Here is a 15,839-nt window from a genome sequence, read left to right as displayed (position 1 = left end):
CAGTAAGCCTTCCAGGGCTCCAGGGCCTGTCCCCCCCACCTAGTTCCCACTCCAGGCAGCCTGGCTTTATGACTTCACAGGCTGAAGTCACGCAGGGACAATGCTGGGCGTTCCACACCTCCAAGTGCAGGCCCAGCCTGGCCAGACGGCTCCCCGCAGTGCAAACGAGGACGATGCCCGCTGGTCCGTGTGGGGAGGGGATGTAGAGGGCAGCGGCGCAGGCCGCTCTGGGCACCATGGACGATGCCGCGGTCCTGAGGAAGAAGGGTTACATCGTGGGCATCAACCTGGGCAAGGGCTCCTACGCCAAGGTCAAGTCCGCCTACTCTGAGCGCCTCAAGTTCAACGTGGCGGTCAAGATCATCGACCGCAAGAAGACGCCCACGGACTTCGTGGAGAGATTCCTGCCCCGGGAGATGGACATCCTGGCGACCGTCAACCACCGCTCCATCATCAAGACCTACGAGATCTTCGAGACATCCGACGGCCGCATCTACATCGTCATGGAGCTCGGCGTCCAGGGCGACCTCCTCGAGTTCATCAAGTGCCGGGGGGCCCTGCACGAGGATGTGGCGCGCAAGATGTTCCGTCAGCTGTCCTCGGCCGTCAAGTACTGCCACGACCTGGACGTCGTCCACCGAGACCTCAAGTGCGAGAACCTTCTCCTCGACAAGGACTTCAACATCAAGCTGTCCGACTTTGGCTTCTCCAAGCGCTGCCTGCGGGACGGCAGCGGCCGGCTGACACTGAGCAAGACCTTCTGCGGGTCGGCGGCGTACGCGGCCCCCGAGGTGCTGCAGGGCATCCCCTACCAGCCCAAGGTGTACGACATCTGGAGCCTGGGCGTGATTCTCTACATCATGGTCTGCGGCTCCATGCCGTACGACGATTCCGACATCAAGAAGATGCTGCGCATCCAGAAAGAGCACCGCGTGGACTTCCCGCGCTCCAAGAACCTGACGGGTGAGTGCAAGGACCTAATCTACCGCATCCTGCAGCCGGACGTCACCCGGCGCCTGCACATTGAGGAGATCCTCAGCCACGTGTGGCTGCAGCCCCCCAAGCCCAAGGCCATGCCCTCCGCCTCCTTCAAGCGGGAGGGCGAGGGCAAGTACCGGGCTGACTGCAAGCTGGACCCGCGGCCCGGCTCGCGGCCCGACCACAAGCTGGGGGCCAAGACCCAGCACCGGCTGCTCGTGGTGCCCGAGACCGAGGACCGCATGGAGGAGCGGCTGGCCGAAGCCTCCAGGGCGAAGGACCCCCACGTCTCCGGAGCTGAGGTGGGGAAGGCGAGCCCCTAGCGGTGCTGAGCGCCCGGGGGGCTAAGTGGGCGGTAGGAGCCGAAGAAGCCACAGGTGTGAGAACAAGTAAAGTCCGTCAATTAAACCGCTATTTTGATTACGTTCTGTGAGCTTTCTTCCACTTCATGGCAGAGACCTTAAACCCTGACCACCAAATAAACCACAGTATACAGCAGAGAGGCGCGCAGAGTCTTTTTCTCTGGGACTCAGCACCCACTCCCTGCGGCCTGGGGGCTCTGGGGAGCCGGCCTCGTGGGCACGGAGTCTGCAACCTCCCACCAGGCCCCTGCTGCCCTCCCAGCCCGCTCGCGCCCCTCAGGCAGCCCGTCCTCAACGCCTGCCTGCCCTTTGGCCCTTTAGAACTTCTGGCAGCCCCCCTCCCGCCCCCTCCAGGTATGGCCCTGCCTGGAGTGTGCCCTCTGCGTCTCACTCGGCCCCTCCAGACCTCTGACCCCACTTCCTGGGGCTCCCTCAGGCCCACGCCCACCCTTCCCTACTGGGACAAAGCATCAAAAGCAGCCGTTTCCTGACCCCGTGGCCCCAGCCCCGCCCCCTTGGTGCCCAGCCAGGGCTCCGCCCAGGAACTTGCAGGAGCTCCACGTGGAGAAGCGCAGCCCAGCCGGACCCCAGGCAGCCTCCAGGGAGCCCGAGGGTGGCCTGCTGGGGCCTGCCTGCTCCCCGCACGAGGGGCTCCTCTAAGCGGACCCCACGCTGCCTCTGTGAAAGCTTAAAGAGCCTGCAGGGACCCAGCTCACCTCCTGGGGAGCTGGCCCCAGCAGAGGAGCGAGGGGGCGGGGTCAGCCCTGCCCGGCTGGAAGTCAGGCGCTCAGGAGGTGATGGCTGAGGCCACTGGGAAGGGCCTCCTGTGGGGAGCAGCCACGTCCCCAGCAGGCCCGGCCTGGCCAGGGAGCCTGTGGACCTGCAAGCATGAGGGCCGAGGGCTCTGACCCCCTAGAGGAACGGAGTTGGGGGGCACGGGGAACGAGGGGCCGACTCAGCTCAGAAGGCAGGCCCCCGCCTCGATGAGGCCATGCAGGAAAGCCTGGACCCCCAGCCCCCGAGGTCACCGCCCAGGGGCCCTGAGCGGGCGACGCAGGCACGAGGGTGGCCTTGGGGCAGAGAGGCAGCCCCGTCAGGCCAGAGGCTCTCTTTAGTGATAGGCAAATAGAACAGGCGGGGTTCTACAGAAAAGGGTATCGGCCAGGCAGGCCCAGTGCCCCGGAAAGCCGGAGTCCCGTGCTGGGCGGAGAGCCGCCCTGCAGGCTCTGTGGAGCTCTGGGCCCGGCCTAGAAGAAGTCTGAGGCCTTGCGCCGGGCGGGGAGCTGCAGCAAGTTGTCCGTGATGCAGGCTGGGTCCTGGCTGAGTGGGGTGCGTGTCGCCGAGCCGGGGGCCGGTGTGCTCGTCGGGGTCTGGGGCCCGCTGGCCGGGGTCTTGAGGTGGCTGGCGCGGGCGGGGGACGGGGTGTAGCTGGCCCGCAGGGCTCGGTCCGTGTACTTGCTGGCCGTCCTGCTCACCAGGCGCTGCAGGGCCGGGGACATGGCAGGGCTCAGGCCCTTGGGGGTGAGGCTGCAGTGGGGAAGGCGTGGCGAGAGGCAGGGTCAGGCCTGCCTGGCAGCAGGGCCCTCAGTCCCCGGGAAGATGCCTGGGAGACACGTGCTTGTTCTGGGCTGGGATGCTGAATGGCCGCGCCCTGGGCCGTGGAGCTGCAGGGGACCCTGACCCTCTCCAAGGGTGGCGACGACCCTGACTCCACGGGCGGATGGGAGCTTACAGGGGACAAGGCCTAAAAGCGCCCCCTAGAAATGCGCAAGAGGGACTAGGGATGTGCGAGGGGCTGTGCAGACGCAGCGGAAAGGGCCCGGCTCAAAGCCGCAGCCATGGGCCCAGACCCCGGTGCCAAGAGTGTGGCCACAGTGCGAGGCCCGCCCCTCACCTGGCCAGGTTCTCCGTCACCCTCCGCAGGGCTTCCTGCTTCTTGGCCCGGTTCTTGGCGGCAGCCTCGTTGGCCATCTTCAGGCCCAGCCGCTCCCTGCGGCCTGGCTCCAGGATCTAGAGGATGGCAGGCCGGGCTTGTTGCAGGGCGTCAGCCTCCCCAGCCCCAGCCCCCTGAGCAGCCCACCCCTGGGCCGGGTTCTCACGAAGCCGGCACTACCCAGCCAGGCACTGGGACCACCGTCCAGGAAAGGGCCTGTTCAGCCTGCTTCCCACTGGCCACCAGGTGCGACGGCATCTGCGTTTCTTTAAAGAACGTCAAGATGCACGTCCTGGCCCATCTCCCCACCGGCCTCGGGCTCCTCTTTGCTGGTGCAGTGTGCCGGCTGCGTAAGCGCATCGTGCACCCTCCTGCTGTCTGGGGGTCAGCCTGCAGTCGGACCTGGAGGGCTCCCGCTGCACTGAGGCGCCAAGGGCCCAGCGCCCACCCCTCTGCTGACGTGTGGACACCCCTTTCCTGCCTCCCTGGTGTGTGGGCCCAAGGCTCATGCTCACTATCTTAATGCTCAGCGTTCCCGTCTCCCTTGAACCCGTCCTGCCACACACCAAGGACCCGGCTACTCCTGTCTCCACACGCCCGCGAGGACAGGGCTCCGGTGCCCCCTGGCCCCCGGCGTTGGGCTCGGTCCTCACCCGCTGGCCGCAGGGGCGAGCTTTAACGCCTTGGGGCACACAGTGGTGCCCCAGGCTTTGCTCAGCTGTTGCTATGTCCCAGGCTGAGGACCCCGCGGGCGAGCTGGGATCCGGACAGATCACCGCTGTTCGGGTGAGCACGCGACCCCCGGCCCCTGGCCCACAGCTCCCCGCTCCTGGAGCTGCTGCTGTGCCACCTGTCGCCACGGTGACGCTCTCCGCACCTCACCCCCTCACCGCCTCACCGCCTCACCCCCTCACCGCCTCACCCCCTCACCGCCTCACCCCCTCACCGCCTCACCGCCTCACCCCCTCACCGCCTCACCCCCGCACCGCCTCACCCCCTCACCGCCTCACCGCTGCTGGCGGCCCCTGAGGGGACCCCGCCCTGCTCCACAAACAAACGCGGACTCCAGATCCTGCACCGGTTCTCTTGGACCTCAGAGCAGGTGAGCCTGGACCCTCCGGTCTCGGAGCGCCCCCCACCTGCACCCAACATCCCCCCCCCCCCCGGCTCCGGGGGCCTCCCCCACAAGCCACGCCCAGTGCCGGGTTTCCCCACAAACCGGGGACCTGCCTTCCTAGAGCCACTTGGGCCCTACCAGCCGCTTGCTGGCACCTCCCTGGGCCTCCCATCCCCACAAACCACCTGCCACCCTGCTGCCCTGCCCACCTGGCCCACAAGGGCCTCCCTTGTAAGTGTCCAACCTCGGGAACCGCCACTCTGACTGCTCCTGGGACCCTGGCCAGGGCCTGGTCTGGCTCCCCCGTGACCAGAGGCCTCCCTCTGCAAGTACTCAGCCGGGCCGCCTCCCACGGATGCTGGGGTTTCGGGGCTCCTCCCCAGCCACAGTCTGGAGCACATGGGAAAGCTCTTGGCCCAAGACCCCTGTCTCTGAACGGCCCCGTCCTCTGGGCCTGCAGGCTCAAAGGGGCCATGGCGGCTCCCCACCCCCATCTCCCCACCCCCGTCTCCCCACCCGACCCAAGCCTCGCCCATGGCGGTCCTCAGTGGAGGCCCAGATCCCACAAGGAATCACAGCGCCCGCCCTGGTGTAAGCCCCGTCTGCCGTGCACAGCCATGGGAGCGCAGCAGACCCTGTGTCCACCTGTGTGACCCCCACCGTGCCGACCCACCTTGAAAGCTGGCCCCGGCGTCCTGTCCACGTAGGGAGTGTCTGACCCTTCCACTCTCAAGGGCGTGTTCTCGACTTCCCCCCAGGTCATCAGTGGGGACTCATTCACACCTGCACGTGGAGTGCCCATAGCCGCCTCAGGCCAGGGGCCACCAAGGCAGGCCGCTGGCCCCTCTCCTTCCCAGGGTGGGACCCCAGATGCATCTGGCTGTGAGAGGGTCCATGTGGCCAGCCCAGGGCCTGGTCCGCCGGGCTGAGCCTGACGGAGGGGCCTCCAGAGAAGCCGGGCTGGGTGACTGGACCCTCAGGCTAGCACAGGGCTACCCAGGTGACACCCACAGGACCCCGCCCCTAGGGAGGAGATCCGGAGTCTTCCAGGTGAAGCCCCCCACCCCGAGCCTGGCCAAACCGTGGTGCCTTCCCAGCCCGGAGGCCAGCACACGCCCAGGAGGCTGCCCTGAGCCGCATGACCTCACTTAGGTACGTCAGCACCGCTGGCATGAGACCTGCGGCTGAGAAATGCCTCCCGGGACTGACAAGGACCCACGGCCAACACCCAGCGGGAGCACGGGTGGGCGGCCTAAGAGGCGTGCACGTCCCCAGGGTCCCTCAGCCCCTGAAGGGGCCTCATGCAGCTTCCTGCAGACTGAGCCTGGCTTCCAAACATGTGGCCACATAGGACAGTGCCCACCTGATCCCCCCAGCATCACTGCTCACCGGGCCCAGCCGGGCCTTCCCTCACCAAGCCAGGCTGTCCTTTGAGGTCAGGTGAGGCACAGGGACCACCCTGCAGAGCAGCTGGCCCCAGGCATCTGAGGTCGGGCCCATCTGAGAGCCCATGGCCCATGGCGCTGCACAGATGGGACCTGGGCAGGCCCATGAGAGGCCACGGCCAGCCGGGTGACCCCCCACCCCAGCAGAGGGCGCATCTCTCACCAGGGGCAGGAGAAGGCGTCGCGACGAATCCAAAGCCACCCACTCGGGGGGACTCGTGGGGGATGAGCTCCTTGCCGTCCGGGCCCACCTTGCCCTGTTTGTGCTGGAGCGGAGGGGAGGTGGGGTCAGGGCCAGGCCGCGCCGTGGGCTGAGGCGGCGACACGACTCAAGCCCAGGGCGAGTGAGGAGGACCCCAGCGCTGCCAAGGCCTGAGACCCTGTCGGGGCAGCGGCCAAGGGACGTGCCCCAGCCTTCCACAAGAGCCACCCCGACACATGCTACCTTCAGGGGCCCCAACTTGAGGCCCGGGGCGGGGAGTGGGGCAAGGCACCTGTGAAGACCTCCCAAACGGTGCCCCCGCTCCGGCTTCAACCCCCCGATCACTGGAGTCACTGCCCTGCACCACTCCCGGGGTCGGAAGCTCTGCGGTCTGCTACCCCGAGCCCGGCCCAGCCCGTGGGTCTGGCTCCATACTGCCTCCCTTTTCTCATACCCCTGCCCCATGGGCTGGCACACACCTGACCCACTTGTCTGACCAAGACAAGACCTGACTTCAAACCCCCAGACGGAGAACAGACCCAGCCTTGCCCGTACTGCCGAGCCCTGCCGAGCCCAAGGACACCTAAGCAGAGAGGTGCTGGCCCCGGGCCTCACCTGCGCGTTGAGGGCGGCTGCCTGCTGCAGCTGCGACCTGCTGAGGGCCTGGCTGAAGGGATCCCTGAGGAAGCGCGTGTTCTTATGCACCACCTGCCGTGGCTTCTTCAACAGCTGCTCTTCATCGGGGACGCCTGGCGGCGAGAGCAGAGCCCTTGGTGTCAGGGGAGCAGGCCCTAAGGAGGCGAGCTGGGCCCCATGGAACACAGCCTGGGGGCGGCCGGGGTGGGCTGCACATCCGTGCTGACTCCGCCCACACACACCCCCACCTGGCCCTGAGAATCAGGACCCCTGAAGGCCCAGAGAGTAGGGAGCAGAGAGACACACACCCCAGAGGCAGTCCAGCCCGGAGGCCCTGTCCCACGCTCACCCTCTGGGTAGTACATGAGGGAGTTCTTGGCCTTGTACTTCCAGGTCTCCACTCCGGCCTGGCCGCTCTCGACTGCCTGGTGCTCAGCCGATGGGAGCGCGAGACTGTCCTTCTGCCTCTGTGTCACGGGGAAGCGAGGGTCAGGGAGGCCCTGAGCCCCAGCCCAGGAAGCCCGCCCTGAGAGGGCATCACCACTCCGCCCCAGGCACCTTCTCCAACTCCTCCTCGGCCTGGTAGAGCCAGGCGTGGCGCGCGCGGCCCCTCTCCTTGGCCACCTCCATGATCTCCCGGAACGAGGCGTTGTCCTCACTGGTGTACCGGCTCAGGAAGGCGTCCAGGCTGGGCAGGGGCTCCGCCGCCTCCTCCTCCGCAGCCTCTCCTGTCCAAGGTGCCACGGCGTGAACGCCACTGTGCGTCCGCTCAGTCCCGGGCACCCTCTGCCTGGCCATGGGTCCATCCGTGAGACCCCACACACCCCGGGGGTGAAATCAACAGCCCAAGCTGCCCACCTCCCCACCCGCTGGAGAGCGGTGAAGTGTGTGCTCTGGCTCGGGCCACGATGGGGTGTTGGGCGTTAAGAGTCACGAGACCACAGCGCGTTCCCTGTGGCACAGTCAGCGGCCGGGAGACGGGGCGCAAGATTCCCAGGGCACAGGCGTCGGGAACACCCCAGGCAAGCCTGCCGGCGCGAGGGCTGCGTGCCGCTCACTCACCATCACCGTCCTCCAGGCCGCGGCCCCGGGCCCTGGCCTTGCCGCCCACCATGCTGGGGCCCGTGTGCAGCTCAGGGGTTTCAAACGTGGCTGGCGTGACATCTGGGGGACAGAGGGGATGGGGTCAGGGGGCCTGAAGCATCGGTTTGGCGGGCAGCCGTGCCCGGCCCCTGGGACTCCTCTCACAGGGTGGTGGGGGCTCTCGGGATGTCTTGCCCAGGGCGGAGCCGAACTTGATGGCGATCTGGCGCATCCGCTCGAGGTCTCCATTCTCCTCAGCCTCCAGGTACTCCTTCTGTGCCTGCAGCTTCTCCACGTCGGGAAAGAAGTCCCTCTGGATGACCGTCTGGAGGCCCTGAAGGACAGGTCACAACACAAGTCAGAGCTTCTGTCTGCCTCCCCCGGCCGCTTACCCCATGGGGTGTGTGCTGAGACCCCAACCTCCCTCCAGCCCAAAAATCCCCAGAGCTTGGGAACACTTCCGTTTTTCCTTTTTTTTTTGGCCACGCTGTGCGCTTGTGTGATATGGGATCTTAGTTCCCGATCAGGGGTTGAACCCAGACCTGCAGCAGTGAGACCACAAAATCCTGACCACAGGCACCTTCAAAGCCTTCTGTCTCTCAGTTTCATGCCCCTCTGACGCCTTCACCTCCACATCAGCTGAACCAACCTGGCTGTTGCCACCTTCACCCCGGCCACGGCCTCCTATTTCCAATCTGAACCTTTCACCCCACCACCAGCATGGGTGGAGATTCCCAGCTTCAGACCTCCAGCCGGACTCGCCCCTGAGCTGCGCGTCTGCGCGCCCAGCTGTCCACTAAGACCACCTGCCTGCCCACCCCAATGGCCTCCCAAACCTAAGTGACCTCCTCGCACCTCCTACGTAGCTGCGGTGGGGCGGTGGCAGGAGGCGCACCCGCTCATCGATGCTGCCACCGTGGCAGCCGGCTTGCCGGGCCTCCGGCCCTAGCTCCCACCACCACCGCTGCCCAAGAAGGCCCCTCCGCCGCTGTCAAGACCCCTGCTGACCCCCTGACAGAGGCATGTCTCTCCGGCTCCTCGCCGCGTGCACACACCCACCCCTGCGGCCCCCCGACAGAGCAGACAGCTCGCCCCACACTCCGCCAGCTCGGCCCCCTGCCTGTCCACACGCCGGGGGCGAAGACTCAGGCTGCCCCACCGCTTCGGGGTGGGGGGGGAGCGCGGAGCGTCGGGACCCGGCGGGGAGGGCGGGGCGGGGAGCGCGGGGCCCGGAAGTCGCGGGCGTCCGCGCGAACGCTACCTCAATGTACTCCTCTTCGTCCAGGACCCGCTGCCGGCCCGTCGCAGCCCCAGCCTCGCCGGCTGCGCGCTTCCTCCGGGGCCCGGACGCTGCGGGAAGCATCTGGGAGCGGGCCGGTGCGCCCGGCGACGCCATTGCTATCCCAGCAGCTCCCGGGCGGCGCAGGCGCGGCGGGCGGGGGCGGGGCGCGCCAGGTGCGCAGGCGCCTGAAACAGCCGCCCAATGGGAGAGCCGCGCTCACCGACGTACTGACGTCACCGCGAACCCTGCGCCTCATGGGACCTGTGGTCTTCGTCTCGCCCCGCTCTGGTCACGACTCTCTGGGCTGTGGACGCCAGAGGGCGCTGTGGTAGGGGCTAGGAGCGTGTGGCTCCCGTTAACCCTGAAAAACTCCAGTTCTGCGGAATCCGAAGGCCTTGAAATTCCAGTTTCTAGCAAGAAATCACTATATGGGCTTCCCTGGTGGCTCAGGTGGTAAAGCGTCTGCCTGCAATGCGGGAGACCCGTGTTCGATCCCTGGATCGGGAAGATCCCCTGGAGAAGGGAATGGCAACCCACTCCAGTATTCTTGCCTGGAGAATTCCATGGACAGAGGAGCCTGGTGGGCTACAGTCCACGGGGTCGCAAAAAGTAGGACACGACTGAGCGACTTCACCCTACCCTAATCACTATATACGCTTTTATGCTATTAACAAAGACACACGCTTCAGAAACGTTGGCTGTATTTGTGCTTCAAAGTTTTTATTCAAAGTTTATGCAAGAAAAGTCTGGTCCCTAAATGCCGGAGTTGGCTTCCCAGAAAGCTGATCCTTATTGAAATGGACAAGAAAATTGTCTGAGCATTTTCCAGGAACAATCATTTCTTCCCAAAAGGAGGTTGTAAATTACGTCAAGCAGGTTCTGCCCCAGAAGGATTCAGTACAGTTCAGTGGGGACTCAACGGTATGGTTCCTGCCCTCGGGGAGCTGAGTGTGAGATGCAGAAGACCAACCCACAAACAAACAGCGGGCAGGCACGAGGAAAACTAATCCCACCCAGGGGGCATCTTACCTACAGGGCATCTACCTAAGGGACATCTACCTAGGGGACACTCGGGAGACGTTCCCCTGGAAGGGAGTGGTTGCAGACCCAAAGGATGGACAGGCATTGATGACCATGTGGAAGGGGAGAGCATATGCAAAGGACCAGTGGGAGGAGACACTGAGTGCAAGGAACAGCAGGGTGGGAGCCCACACCGGAGGCCCAGGCTGCACGGACCTTGTGGGTTACAGGTCGTGGGTCACAGCGAGGAGTTTTGTCTTTGTTCTGCGAGCCGTGGGTGCCCTGGGAGTGCTGTAGGCAGGGGAGAGGCAGGTTCGGACTTGCATCCTGGGTTTTATGAGAATGAGCCACAGAGGAATCGGAGTGGGTGCAGGTGGACCAACTGGAGGCAACTGCAATGGACAGAGCGAGAGGGGACGGCAGTTCTCATCAGGCTGGTGCAGTCGAGGCTAGGGAGAGGGCAGATTCTGGGATGTTTGGGGAGGTCATCGCCTTGGCCTGGGCTTCATGGGTGAGGGAGGGGAGGGGGCAGAGTGTGTGCCACTAGCTCTCTGGTCACGTGCCTGGGATGCCTGGCAAGAGCTGCTGGGGACAGAGTGACTAGAGAAGCCCTGGGCTTCCAAATGGAGCTGCCACAGGGACAGCTGGACATAACTACCCAGCACAGGGGAGAGGCCTGGGGGCGAGTGTAACCGGATGGAGCTGGGACTGGAGGCTGGGGGTTGAAGAGACAGACCAGGGCGCGGATGGAGATGAGCGGGAGAGTGTGGGCTCGGCCTCGAGGACACCTGTGTTCCCGGCCTGCCCAACAGCTGGAGAGAAAGGAAAAACCAGGAGGGCAGCATAGCGGCTGGTCCCGGGAGCGCAGAGCCTGACCACAGGTGCCCCACACCGTGACAAAAAGCCAGTCAGCCGGCAAGCTGGGACCAGGCGGGTGCGGTGTCCCAGCTGGGGGGAAGCCCCGCAGGCAGGCTGTGCGGTCTCCAGGGATGAGGCCAGGAGTCATGGAGACGAGCTCCGTGACAGCTGCAAGTGTGCATGCTGTGTGTGTGTTGGGGGCGGCGGTGAGGGCTGCTGTCCTGGCCGGGACCCCAGCGCCCTGTGTTCTCCAGGCTCACCTGCCTTGGAGGGTCCTGGGAGCCGCAGCCCTGGCTCCTAGACCTTCCATGGAGGGACTGTATTTCCGGCCACATGCCGCCCACCCCCACTCCCTGCAGGACCCGTGAGGGGGCAGAACAAAGTCCCCGCGCCGGGTGGATCGGTGTCAGGTGCCAACTTGGGAACTGAAGCCTTGTCTTCATGCGGTCCTTCACCCTGGGGGCAGGATGGCAGAGGGCACAGCAGACACTCTCCAAGGGGCTGGGGGACCCTCCCCAGTTGAACTGGCCAGCCCCACAGGGTGACAGAGGCTGCCCGCTGTTACGGAGGCAGACACACCTGCATAGAAACCTCCGGAGTGAGGAATCAAGGACTCCGGTCCCCAAGAAGCAGCTCCTGGAGGCCAGCGCAGGTAACTCTGGAGCCGTCAGCAGCTCTCCCTCGGGGGCTTCTTGGGTCCGGATAGGAGCCGCGCGGACGCCGCCGCGCGCTTCTGGTGTCGCCACTTGGCCCGGCGGTTCTTGAACCAGACCTGAGGGGGAGGGGCGCTCAGGCGGGCCCAGCGCAGGCCCAGGTCCCGCGCGGGTCCCAAGTGCACCGGCCGCGTCTTCGGGACGCTAGTGCGGACGGACGGAGGCCTCCGGGCGGCTGCTCCATCGTCTGTCATCTGCTGCCGAGGGCCCGGGCCGGAATCCCTTCCCCCCGCCTCCGCCGGCCGGTGCCCCTCGCGCAGCCCCGCGCTCTTCCGAGCCCCCCGAATTCCGGGGTGCGGGCGCGGGCTGGATTCGTCAGGGGTGGGTGGGGTGTTTAAAACTAAGGCAGCCTGACCGCCGCGGCCCCGCCCCGCCGGCCGCCCCTCAGCGCCCGGGCCTCGGCGCCTCCGCCAGCCGCGCAGAGCTGGCTCTCCCGAGGCGGCGGGCACCCACCTCCACGCGCTCCTCTCGCAGGCGGATGCGGCCGGCCAGGCGCTCGCGCGTGCCCACGTCGGGGTATTGGTTTTGCATGAAGAGGGCCTCCAGCGCCCGCAGCTGCTCCTCGCTAAAGATGGTGCGGTGACGCCGCGTGCGCCGCGGCGGGCCCTGAACACCCGCGCCTGGCTGCGCCCCGGGGCCCCCGGAGGGCGCGGCCCAGGGCAAGGGCGCCTCGGGTGCCAGCCGCAGCGGCCACGCCAGCCGCGCGCCTGCGGGGCGAGGGCGCGGTGAGGCGCGGGCTGGGGGGCTGGGCTCCCCTCGCCCCGGGGGCCTCTAGCCCACCCAGCCCCCCAGCCCGCGCGCCCGGAGTGCACTCACCCAGCCGCCCGTCCGTCTCCGGGGGCCCGCGGGGGCCGCAACAACAGCAGCAGGCGCAGCGCGCGGCCTCCGGCGCCCCGGGCTCCCCCGGCTCCGAGGGGCTCTGGCGGTCAGGGGCCGGCCGCGGCGGGCGGGCGGCCCGGGCTTGGGGGCTGCGATCGGGCAGGCCGGAGAGGATGTGCTCGATGGAGAAGGGGCAGGGCCGCCCGGGTGCCCCGCGGCCCGCCGCGCCCCTCGCCGCCGCCATGCCGCCCTCCGCCGCCGCCGCCGCCGCGGGAATATATCCGTCGGGGGGCGGGGGGTCCGCGCCGTAATCCCCGGGCCGGGCGCCGCGTCCACTCGGGCTAATCCCGCCGCGCGGCCAGGAGCGGGATAATCCCTGGCGGCGGCGGCGGGAGGGGCGGCGGGGAGCCCCCTGCCCCGAGCCCGTGCTGTCGATCCGCAAGGCTGGCAGGCGCGCGCAGGGCCGCCCCCACGGCCCGTCGGCCCCGGCCCAGCGGCTGGAGGACACCCCGACCGGGCAGGCCCTGGGTGCCCGGTCCCTTAGCCACCGCGCCCAGGGGTGGTTCTTCGTCCTCTTCCGCGCCCTACAGGGGCGGAGAAGCGCGACTGGAGAAACGCCCCAAACGGCACAGTGTCCTGAGGTCCGACCTCAAACGCGGCCCAGCACCCTGGGCAACCCCGCGGTCCCGCCGCACGCAGCCCGACTGCCCGCTCCCATACCCAGGATCTGGATCTCAACCTCGCGGAGGAGAGGGGGCGCAGGCGGAAAGCTGTCTCTGCCCATCCCCAAACCGGCGGCCCGTGCCTTCAATTCCCTGCCTTCTCTCCTGGGTGACGGAGCCCACCGGGCGCTGCTGGGGGCTCCCAGCGCTTTCCTCTGGGTCCCAGAATCCACCCCCGAACCATTACCACCCCCCACCCTCCGCAGAGCCAGGCTTCCGGGGAGCTGACTGGTGCCCACACCTCCACTCTTCAGCCCCCCTCAGGGTTATTCTGTCCACCATCGCTGGGGACCGACCCGCACTTTGCCAGATTCCAGGAAGCCTGTTGCACCTTCATCTATGCAGCCCTGGACAGCCGGCAGGGACTTCTGCTTCAGGCCGTCTCCAGACCGCTGAAAAGTCAGTGTGCGGCTCGCAGGACAGGGCGGCAGACAGCCTGGCTTCTGCCCCAGCTGCCCTTCCTGGCTCCACGAGAGGTGCCTTCAGCTCCACCCATCCTGTACCTCGGCTTTCCGATCTCTGATCTCTGAACTGACATCATTGCGCCCTAACTGTCAGATGCTCTGTGGGCTCAACTAGTCACTGTGTGTGAGGTTCGATCCCCGCTGGGCAGGGGCCTCCGTGAACAGAAGGCACCACGAGGGGGGCAACACGCAGCCTCGTGCCTCTCCTCCCGCCTCACACGCCCCTCAAGCTCCGTTGTTGACCCCACTCTGGTGTCAGTGAGGACTCTAGACTTCCAGCCACAGAACCTGCTGACTCGCTGTCACAAAGTCCTGACACAGACTGCCCAGGACTCATTAATCTGGAAGCTCCAGGGAGGCGCCACCACCTCTGTGAGTGGCCCACCTCATGGTTGCAAGATGGCTGCCACCACCCCCAGACCTCCCATCTCGTCCCATGTATCCCTTTGGATCACCCTAGAAACATCTCCCAGCCAACTTCCCTCACAGAACCAATAGATCAGAGAGGCGTCTGGGAGTCAACAACCTATCAAAGTCACTTCCCCAAGGATGGGGGCTCCGGGACCAGTGGCCAGGAAAGCTGGGTCCTGGGGTTCCTTCAGCCCTCTCCATCCTCACCCCTGGTGACCTCCTACAACCCTGAAGCTTCAGATACCACCTCTGCAGCAAGGACCCCCCAGGTGATACCTCCAGCCTGCCTGCTCCCTCTGCTCCAGGCCGGCATCTCCCTAAGCACCTGCTCCATGTCCCATTTCAGCACCAAGGATTCAGTCATTGTCCTTGGGAGAGACTCAGGATCTCCTGGAAACCTCCGGCCCCTGCCTGTACGCCCCACCTTGATAAATGGGTTACCTACGCACCTACCCACCTAGGTGGACATGCCACCTCTCCACCAGTCCACCCGGCCCAGTGTGATGCTCTTCAAACCTGTCAGCAAATCCTTGCACGCCTCCCTTCAAGAGGTGAAATCTAATCCCCCTTTTTTTGTCCGGGCGCCAGCTTAGTGACTCTCTTCTAACCGCTAGGAGGCAGAAGTGAGCCTGTGGTTTCTGAGGCCGGGCCCTGCAGCTGGGCGACAGCTCCTCTCTATCAGGGGGCGCTCTGCAGCAGCCACAGGAAGGGGACTCGCAGAGCAGCTCCGGCTGAAGGACCGCCCCCAGACCTGAGCGGGGCAGCTCTGACGTTGACCCCTTTTAAATTTTGTCTATGATGTAGGTAAAGACCCAACTTTCATTCTTTGCATCTGGATATCCAGTTGTCCCAGTCCCATTTGCTGAAAAGATTATTCTTTTCCCCGTTGACTTGTACCAGCCCCCCACCCCACCCCAGCTGCAAATCAATTGACTGTAAACGTGAGGACTTGTTTCTGGATTCTGAGTCCTGCTCCACTGACCTACCTGTGCACCTGCACTCTCTTTTAGCTGCTTTATTATTTATTTGTTATTGGCTGCCCTGGGTCTTTGATGTTTTGCACGGGCTTCTCTCTCGTTGCGTCGAGTGGGGCTTCTTCCTGCAGCGCCTTCTCGCGGGGCAAAGGCTGTAGGCACACAGGCTTCAGTAGTTGGGGCTTGCAGGCTTGATTGCTCCCAGCACGTGGGGTCTTCCTACACCTGAGGTCAAACCTGTGTCCCCTGCACTGGCAGGTGGATTCTTATCCACTGTACCACCAGGGAAGTCCTTACCCATACTGTCTTGATTACTGGAGCTTTGCGGTTGAGATTGAGATTTGGAGGTTTGAGATTGAGAAGTGTGAGTTCCGCAGGTTTTTTTTTTTCAACATTGATTTGACTATTATAGTTCTCGTGAACTTTCATGTGAATTTCAGGGCCAGCTCATCAGTTTATTCGAAGAGACCAGCTGGAATTTTGATAGAGATTACACTGAATCTGAGGATCCATTTGGGGAGTCTTGCCATCTAAACATTAACAGTCCATGAACACAGGACTTCTTCCACTTACTTAGATCATCTGGAATTTCTTTCAGCATTGTTTGTAATTTTCAGAGTACACTTTTTTTTTCCACTTCTTTGATTAAAATTATCCTTCGGCATTTTGTTTTTTTGGGTACTGTTGTAAATGGAATGATTTTATTTCATTTTTGGACTGCTCACTGCAAGTGTATAGAAATACAAGTGATTTTGTACATTGATCTTGTATCTTTCAGCCTGCAGAATTTGTTTATTCTAATAATTTTTTGTGGATTTAA

The 15,839-nt window shown here is 64.9% G+C and overlaps 3 protein-coding genes across 5 annotated transcripts; 1 reads left to right on the top strand and 2 right to left on the bottom strand.

The window, feature by feature from the left end:
- The first annotated feature begins 137 nt into the window (after positions 1-137).
- TSSK2 (testis specific serine kinase 2) lies at positions 138-1,401 on the top strand. The gene has a single exon (XM_006065547.4). It carries the CDS (start codon positions 237-239, stop codon positions 1,299-1,301), a length of 1,065 nt encoding a protein of 354 aa, XP_006065609.2. The 5' UTR covers positions 138-236; the 3' UTR covers positions 1,302-1,401.
- A 1,032-nt stretch (positions 1,402-2,433) lies between these two features.
- Positions 2,434-9,191, bottom strand: ESS2 (ess-2 splicing factor homolog). 3 transcript variants are annotated; one of them, XM_025267169.3, is made up of 10 exons: positions 9,018-9,191; positions 7,952-8,090; positions 7,736-7,837; positions 7,232-7,401; positions 7,023-7,140; positions 6,653-6,786; positions 5,999-6,101; positions 5,064-5,173; positions 3,235-3,350; positions 2,434-2,867 (listed from the first exon to the last, which is right to left on the bottom strand). In XM_025267169.3, the coding sequence occupies exons 1-10, from the start codon at positions 9,150-9,152 to the stop codon at positions 2,588-2,590; spliced, it is 1,407 nt and encodes a 468-aa protein (XP_025122954.1). In that variant the 5' UTR covers positions 9,153-9,191; the 3' UTR covers positions 2,434-2,587. The 3 variants fall into 3 exon arrangements, with proteins under 3 accessions (XP_025122954.1, XP_006065610.1, XP_006065612.1); XM_006065548.4 differs by having other exon boundaries at positions 7,922-8,090; positions 9,018-9,189; XM_006065550.4 differs by having other exon boundaries at positions 2,678-2,821; positions 7,922-8,090; positions 9,018-9,190.
- Positions 9,192-9,741: 550 nt separating this feature from the next.
- On the bottom strand, positions 9,742-15,012 carry GSC2 (goosecoid homeobox 2). Its single transcript, XM_025267161.3, has 4 exons — positions 12,410-15,012; positions 12,083-12,336; positions 11,496-11,688; positions 9,742-10,450 (listed from the first exon to the last, which is right to left on the bottom strand). Exons 1-3 carry the CDS (start codon positions 12,690-12,692, stop codon positions 11,584-11,586), a joined length of 642 nt encoding a protein of 213 aa, XP_025122946.2. The 5' UTR covers positions 12,693-15,012; the 3' UTR covers positions 9,742-10,450; positions 11,496-11,583.
- Positions 15,013-15,839: the final 827 nt, after the last annotated feature.

The sequence above is a fragment of the Bubalus bubalis genome, chromosome 17, assembly GCF_019923935.1.
Source record: "Bubalus bubalis isolate 160015118507 breed Murrah chromosome 17, NDDB_SH_1, whole genome shotgun sequence".
Lineage (NCBI taxonomy): Eukaryota > Metazoa > Chordata > Mammalia > Artiodactyla > Bovidae > Bubalus > Bubalus bubalis.
This window is presented reverse-complemented; position numbering and strand designations above follow the sequence as displayed.